The 7,876-nt window shown below is 59.2% G+C and overlaps 1 protein-coding gene across 1 annotated transcript; it reads left to right on the forward strand.

Moving 5' to 3' along the window:
- Window positions 1-6,085: 6,085 nt before the first annotated feature.
- On the forward strand, window positions 6,086-7,110 carry LOC137677886 (cold shock domain-containing protein C2-like). The gene is made up of 3 exons (XM_068425560.1): window positions 6,086-6,285; window positions 6,568-6,690; window positions 6,948-7,110. Exons 1-3 carry the CDS (start codon window positions 6,110-6,112, stop codon window positions 7,108-7,110), a joined length of 462 nt encoding a protein of 153 aa, XP_068281661.1. The 5' UTR covers window positions 6,086-6,109.
- Window positions 7,111-7,876: the final 766 nt, after the last annotated feature.

The following is a 7,876-nucleotide window of genomic DNA, read 5'->3' on the forward strand; positions in this document are numbered from 1 at the left end:
CCCTCAGCCTCTCCTCATAAGGGAGATGTTCCACTCCCTTAATCATCTTTGTGGCTCTGCGCTGGACTCTCTCTAGCAGTTCCCTGTCCTTCTTGAACTGAGGGGCCCAGAACTGGACACAATACTCCAGATGCGGCCTCACCAGGGCAGAGTAGAGGGGGAGGAGAACCTCTCTCGACCTGCTGACCACACTCCGTCTAATACACCCCAGGATGCCATTGGCCTTCTTGGCCGCAAGGGCACACTGCTGGCTCATGGTCATTCTGTTGTCCACTAGGACCCCCAGGTCCCTTTCCCCTACGCTGGTCTCCAACAGCTCTGCCCCCAACTTGTACTGGTACATGGGGTTGTTCTTGCCCAGATGCAGGACTCTACACTTGCCCTTGTTATATTTCATTAAATTTCTCCCCGCCCAACTCTCCAGCCTCTCCAGGTCTCTCTGAATGGCTGCGCAGCCTTCCGGCACATCAGCCACTCCTCCCAGTTTTGTGTCATCAGCGAACTTGCTGACAGCGCACTCTAATCCCTCATCCAAGTCATTAATGAATACATTGAATAGAACTGGTCCCAGAACCGACCCTTGCGGAACTCCGCTAGACACAGACCTCCAACTGGACTCTGTCCCGCTGACCACTACTCTCTGGCTTCTTTCCTTCAGCCAGTTCACAATCCACCTCACTACCCGATCATCCAGACCACACTTCCCCAGTTTAGCTGCGAGGATGCTGTGGGAGACCGTGTCAAACGCTTTACTGAAATCGAGATAGACCACATCCACAGCTTTACCATCATCTATCCACCGGGTAACATCCTCATAAAAGGCTATCAAGTTGGTTGAGCAAGACTTCCCGTTGGTGAAGCCATGCTGAGTGCCCCTAATGATCCCCCTATCCTTGATGTGCCTAGAGACAGCACCAAGCACAAGTTGCTCCATCACCTTTCCGGGGATGGAGGTGAGGCTGACCGGTCTATAGTTACCCGGGTCCTCCTTCCTGCCCTTTTTGAAGACTGGAGTGACATTCGCTTTCCTCCAGTCCTCAGGCACCTCTCCCGTTGCCCACGACTTAGCAAAGATGATGGAGAGTGGCCTAGCAATGACTTCCGCCAGCTCCCTCAGCACCCGCGGGTGCATCCCATCAGGGCCCATGGATTTATGGACGTCCAGGTTGCTTAATTGGTCCCTGACCCAGCCCTCATCAACCAAGACAGATTCCTCCTCTATCCTGACTTCTTCTGAGGCCTCAGGGGTCCGGGGCTCCTCAGGACAGCCTCCAACAGTATAGACAGAGGCAAAGAAGGCATTCAGTAACTCCGCCTTCTTTTTATCCTCTGTCTCCAGGACCCCCACCTCATTCATCAGTGGGCCTACATTGCCTCTAGTGTTGGCTTTACCTGCAATGTATTTGAAGAAGCCCTTTCTGTTGTCCTTGACCTCTCTTGCAAGGTTTAATTCCAAGGAGGCCTTAGCTTTCCTAGTTGCCTCCCTACATCCTCTGACAACAGACTTATATTCCTCCCAAGTGGCCAGCCCCTCCTTCCACGATCTGTACACCCTCTTCTTCCACTTGAGTTTGCCCAGCAGTTCCCTGTTCAACCATGCAGGTCTCCTGGTACCCTTCCTTGACTTCCTACCTGTTGGGATGCTCTGATCTTGAGCTCGGAAGAAGCAGTCCTTGAATGCTAACCAACTATCTTGGGCCCCCTTACCTTCTAGTACCCTGTCCCATGGGATTTCCCCTAGCAATTGCTTGAAAAGGCCAAAGTTGGCCCTCCTGAAGTTCAGGGTTGCGATTCTGCTAGCTATTCTGTTCCTGCCACATGAGATCCTGAACTCTACCATCTCATGGTCGCTACAACCAAGGCTGCCCTCAACCTTCACCTCTTCAACCAGACCCTCCTTGTTAGTGAGGATCAGATCCAGCAGCGCTCCTCTCCTAGTTGGCTCATCCACCATTTGCATCAGAAAGTTATCATCAACGCACTGGAGGAACCTCCTGGACTGGGGATGGCTGGCTGAGTAGGCCTCCCAGCAAATATCAGGGTAGTTGAAATCCCCCACAACAACCAGGCCCTGTAATTGCGAGACTGCTCTCAGCTGCCTGTAGAAGGCCTCATCACCCTCCTCATCCTGATATTGAGGGCTTGCCGGGCCCCGTGGCAGAGCCGGGCTGCTGCAGCCTCTGCTCGCCTCCTCAAGTGACCCAGATTTCGTCCCTGCACCGTATACGTGTGTGGGGTGGACACGGTGTTGTGGGTGGCGTCTGCCAGGCCAGGAGAGACCTGGGTTGGGAAGAGATGCTCTCGGCCCCGGCGGAGGTTAGCATGACCATTGGCGATGGAGGAGAGGGGGAAAAAGGCTCGTGTCCCCCAGGTGCCCCCTCCTCATGGCCTCCTGGGGCTGCAGTGTGGAGAAAGGGCTGGGGAGAGGATGGTGGGGTGGAGCAGAGGGAGGGAAGGAGAAGGACAGGAGGATGGGAGAGGCTTTCCCTGCTCTCCAGCTGGGCTGGGAGGGGAGGAGACACCAGCGAGGGCATGTTCCCATCTGCCCTCTTCTCTCAGCCTGCTTTTGCCGCCAGTTTAATTTCCTCAGTCCCTTTGTTTGCTGCGGGATTTAAATGCGATGGGAGGCAGGATACCGCCCCGGAGCCCCCCGTGGTGCCAGAGCTCCAACTCAGCCTCAGCTTCACCGGCAATGGCAAAGCCGGGCATTCAGCCAGCGTGCCCCAAGGCCGACTCACAAATTCGGGGTGCTCAAGACAGGCATTGGAGCGGGGCAGAGCACTGCTGGCCATGGGAGCCAGCCCCGGCAGGGCCGCAGGATGGATGAGGGGTCTCTGCTCCAGGCCCTGCTCCAAGCAGAAGTTAGGTGCAATGCCTCAGTTAGAGCAGGCTGCTCAGGGCTGTGTCCTGGGGGGGTTCAAACCCCCGAGGATGGGGATCCCACAGCCTTGGTGTGCCCTGTCCCCGTGCTCGTCCCGCTGAGCTGCCGCCCTGTGCCAGGACTCTCCCCCACGTCCCCATGGGCCAGCTGGAGCCCCCCAAAGTGCCTGTGGGCGGTCGTGCCCAGCTTGTTCTCCCACGTGGGGCAAGCTCAGCTAGTGGGGGTAAACGGCAGCCCTGGGAGGGCACCCTCCACTGCTGCCCTTGGGCCTCAGGAGCAGGCTGTCTGCCTCCTCTACCCCAGCGATGCCCAACATGCTCCTGCTCCCCACCACTGCTCGTCCCCCAAAGCAGGGGGCCTTCCAGGGCACCCCGGCCTGGGCTGCTCCCACAGGTGAACCTGGGGCAAACCCCCACTTGGCTGCCACTTTGTCTACCCACGCCACTGTGTCCCTGCAGGCTCCCTCTCTTGCACACCCCTTCCTATTTTGTTTTTCTGTTGCTTCTGAGAAGCTTCCATTTTTCCAGCCCCTTGTGGACCGGCCGGAGGAGGATCTTTCTCCTGGTGCCAACCAACCCACTCAGCATACTAACAGTTTGCTCCAAGCATCGTTATTCAGGTTAAATACCCTCCGTTGTCCCTAACCTGGTGGGGAAACCTCCATGCCGCGCATGGAGGAGGCACGCCATGGTGAAGCCATTTTCATAGTGGTGGCTCCATGATATGGCAGAGAACCGAGGGCCACTTCTCCCAAATCATCCTGCTGGTCCGGCCCTGACACCTCCTGGGAAGGTGCCGGATCCTGCAGTGACGCTCGGGGACCACATCACTTTTTGCTGCCCAAGAGCGGCCAGGCTGCTTGCCAGCGCAGGCAGGGTGGTTGGATGGGGGGCACAGATCACGGAATCACAGAATGTCAGGGATTGGAAGGGACCTCGAAAGATCATCTAGTCCAGTCCCCCTGCCGGAGCAGGATTACCTAGATCATGTCACACAGGAACGTGTCTAGGCGGGTTTTGAATGTCTCCAGAGAAGGAGACTCCACAACCTCTCTGGGCAGCCTGTGCCAGCGTTCAGTCACCCTCACCGTAAAGAAGTTTTTCCTCATATTTATGTGGAACCCTCTGTGTTCCAGCTTGCACTCGTGGGATGGGAGCGGAGAAGCAGCTCGGTGGCTGCCCTGGGTTTTGGGTGTCTTGCTTGGGAGCTTCCTGAGCCTCTCTGAGCTACTGAGGCATGGGGGAAGGAGAAGCTGAGCCTGGGCATGGGGGCAGGAGATTCTGAGCCTGGGCATGGAGGCAGGAGATGCTGAGCCTGGTGGTCCAGGAGCCAAGCTGCCCTGGTGCGAGGTGGCCCATAGAGCAGAAGGCAGACGCGTGTGCTCCAGTTGCTTCATGGCAGAGTGAAGCCACTGAAGCTTCGGGGGCAGATGGGAGAGATGTTTTGGAGGGGTTTGCAGCTGTGGCTGGAAGTTATCTCGGAGGGCAGGAGGGAAATGGTGGCTTCTGCCTTGGGGTGGGACCGTAGTGTGACCTCTGCTGCCTGGATCTTGGGGTGAAGCTGTGCAGGGCTGAGAGGGGGCAGTTGTTAGGAAACAGCTAAGGAGTGGATGGGCACCCAAGTGGGACTGGCAGCTGTCAGGGCTCAGCAACAGGCAGACCTCCTCGCAGGGGAAGCGAGCAGAGGTGGGTGAGGGGAACAGGAGTCGCCTGGTCCCTCCCTGAAACTTCAGCTGCTCTAGAAACCTTTTCCCACGTTCTTCGTGCCTGCTAATTTGGGAGCGGAGGTGACCCCCTTTCACACATACCCCCAGGGCCTCTGCATCTCAAGGTGCCGTGGAGGAGTCAGAAACCAAATGAAATATTCTCTGGGTTTCCCGGCGTGTGCAGGTGTAGTCCCAAAGACGCCTCACACCCCAGTGGGGCAGGAAGGGCTGGAGGGGGTGGCAGGGAAGGGGACAGTAACTGTGCAGGATGTCGGACTCCTCAGCTCAGGGCAATGGGGAAGTCCCCAAGCCTGAGGGGTGATGGAGTCAGGTGAGCCCCCACCCAGCACCCCCAAAGAGCAGTGCCCCCAAGCAGCCACTAGCATGGGGCACCCCAAGACAGAGGCACCCAGCATCAAACACGGCAATTGATGGGAGAAGAAATGGGCAGAGCAAAGGCTTTCTGAGCAAGTGGCTGTGGTGCTGAGCACGCACCAGAGCATCTTGCTGGGAGACTTCAAAATGCACAACCCCCCCCGAATTTCATGCTGGGGGTGGTTTGACGAGGCCAGCCTTGCCCACACTTGCTCCAGCTCCTACTCTTTGGCAGGCGCCCTGGCCATCGGGGTGCATCACCAGGTCCTGCACATCCTCTGGCAGCCGAAGGTTGTGGGGTTTCTGCCCCTTGGGACTTGAACTCCTTTCAAACTGTGTGATGCCAACCAAAAACTGGAGCCCGACGACCGCAGCGCCAGGAGGTCGTGCTTGTGTCGTGGCTCATCTGAGGTGCCCGAGGGCTGTGCATGCTGCTGGTTGCCCCACAATAGCCTCCCTGTGTCCCTTCCCTGTAGGGATGTGCCCAGGCGGGCAGTGAGACACTGGTTGGGGCTGGGGTTGGGTCCTAAATCCCACAGCACTGAGGCAGCCTCCAGCTGTGGGGAGACCTCAGACCTTGACCTACTGGTTGTCTCAGCCTTTTTCCTTCACCCCTTTTGCAGAAAGCTTGGGCTGGGGGGACATCTCAGAGGCCGGGGGACCAGGCGTGCTGGCACCGCATGGGTATCCTTGTCAAAATGGTCCCTGCCCGTGGCACCCTGCGCTCAGCTGCTCCTTCTCCCAGGCCGTGCTTTTTAGTGACTTCATCTCCAATATGTGGGATCATCCTGGAGAATGAAAGATGAAGCAAAGAACCGGGCTCTTTCCTTCCCTTGGGACTGATTTCCTGGAACATCCCTGGTTGCTCCAAGCCAGGACAGGCTTGCCGGGGCGATTCCCAGTGCCGGGGGCTGGTGCCCAGTACCCAAGGCCAGTGTCACGCTGTCTGCCCACACGGGTGTGGGACCAGGAGCAGAGGGGGGCAATCTCTGACAGCAAACCACGCCCTGCCCAAAGCCCCCCTGGGGGTCTGTAACCACCTCCCCTTTGCTCCCCAAGTCGCAGGCAGTAGACCCGCGCATCCGGACGCCCTTTCTCCCACCACCTGCCCGCCCGTCCCCGAAACGGAGGAGCCCTCCGGCCCCACGATGTCATCAGACCCCAGCGCCCCGCCGGCGGTGCCACCCCTGCACTCCCCCAAGTCACCCGTGTGGCCCACCTTCCCCTTCCAGCGGGAGGGCAGCCGCATCTGGGAGCAGGGCAACCTTCTGCTGCGGGACCTGCCGAGCCCCCTCCCCACCAAGAGGACCAGGACCTACTCGGCGTAAGTACCCGCACGCAGCGAGCAGGCTTGGCACTGTCCGGCTGAGCCGAGAGGGACGGTGGTCACCAGCAGCGCCTGCAAAATCCTTTCTGCCTGGAGCACGTTGCTCATCTCCGGCCATCTCGGTGCCCGGCATCACCGCACCCACCTGCCCGGGGTGCTGCGGGTGGGTGCCATGTACTCTCCCAGAGAGCGCCATATTCTCATAGCAAACCTCCCCCCACGTTGCCCCCCGGGTGAGTGCCACCAGTGAGATGTTTCTCCATCCTTTTCCTCCCGCAGGACAGCACGTGCCTCCGCTGGCCCCATCTTCAAGGGTGTCTGCAAGCAGTTCTCACGCTCCCAGGGCCACGGGTTCATCACCCCCGAGAATGGCACAGAGGACATTTTCGTCCACGTGTCTGAGTAAGTCGGGGGGTTGTGCGGTGCTGGGACAACCTGAGGGAGCTGTGCCATCAGCATGGGGCTGGAGAACCACGGGCCGGGATGGGGATGTCTCCATGGGGTGGGGATGGGACTCTGCCTGTCCTTTACCCCCCATCACAGGTGGGTTTTCTTTCCCAAGGCACAGCTGGTGGGTTGGGTGCCTTCCTTGGTGCTGGGTAGTCCACGGCGGTCATCCAGCTCTTGGCCCCAGACTCACTGCCTCTCCTCTCCCACAGCACTGAGGGGGAGTACGTCCCGGTGGAAGGGGATGAGGTGACGTACAAGGTCTGCCCCATCCCTCCCCAGAACCAGACGTTCCAGGCCGTGGAGGTGGTCCTCACCAACCTGGCGCCCCACACGAAGCACGAGACATGGTCTGGCCAGATCATCGGCTCCTAGGCGCCCAGGGGTTGCCACCAGCCGCTCGGCCCCACAGTGCAAGCCTGCCCGGCCGGTCATGGGGGGCACAGGGGGAGCCAAGGTGGCGATGGGGCTGGGGCTGCCCCCAAACATGCAGGCGTTTGCGTTCAGTGTCTTTTATAAGGTTATGATTTCCTTTCTCTGTGTGTGTTTGTAACTGTGTGTTGAGGGGGACAGGGGAAGCAGACCCCTCCCGTGCCATCCCCTGGCTCCAGGAGCAGCTCAGCCCCATGTCCCCTTCCTTGCCCCCAAGACCATGGGGAGCAGGGGAACCAGTCCTACCCCCTGGCCCACCAGCTGCCCCAGGCTGAAGCAGGTGCTGAGAGCAGGAGGAGGTCGGGGAGAGACTGGGGGGGTGCTTGGCTCATCCTCCTGAACCCTGCTCCAGCGAGACAGGCACCCCGCTTGGTTCCGCTGTCCGCAGCACAGCAGCAGCGGGGCGTGCCGTGGCGCTGGGGGAAATGGGGCGGCGTGGGGCGGCGTATCACTGTGCAGGGACTGGGTGGCTGAGACCCGTCCCCATCGCCGGCAGCTCACGGCACCCGCCTGAGCTATGGCCCTCCATCAAAGATCTCGGGTCAGCCGTGCCATGGGGCGAGTGGCTTACAGAAAGAAAACATTATGGTCACATAGCTTGGTATCCCAGTCCTTTAATTACTGCTGTGCGTCCTTTGACTTTGCTGCAGTGTCATCTCTTCATGGCCATAGGAATTTGCTGGGAAGAGTAGTGCCCATGTAGGCCAGG

The sequence above is a fragment of the Nyctibius grandis genome, chromosome 2 (assembly GCF_013368605.1).
Source record: "Nyctibius grandis isolate bNycGra1 chromosome 2, bNycGra1.pri, whole genome shotgun sequence".
Lineage (NCBI taxonomy): Eukaryota > Metazoa > Chordata > Aves > Nyctibiiformes > Nyctibiidae > Nyctibius > Nyctibius grandis.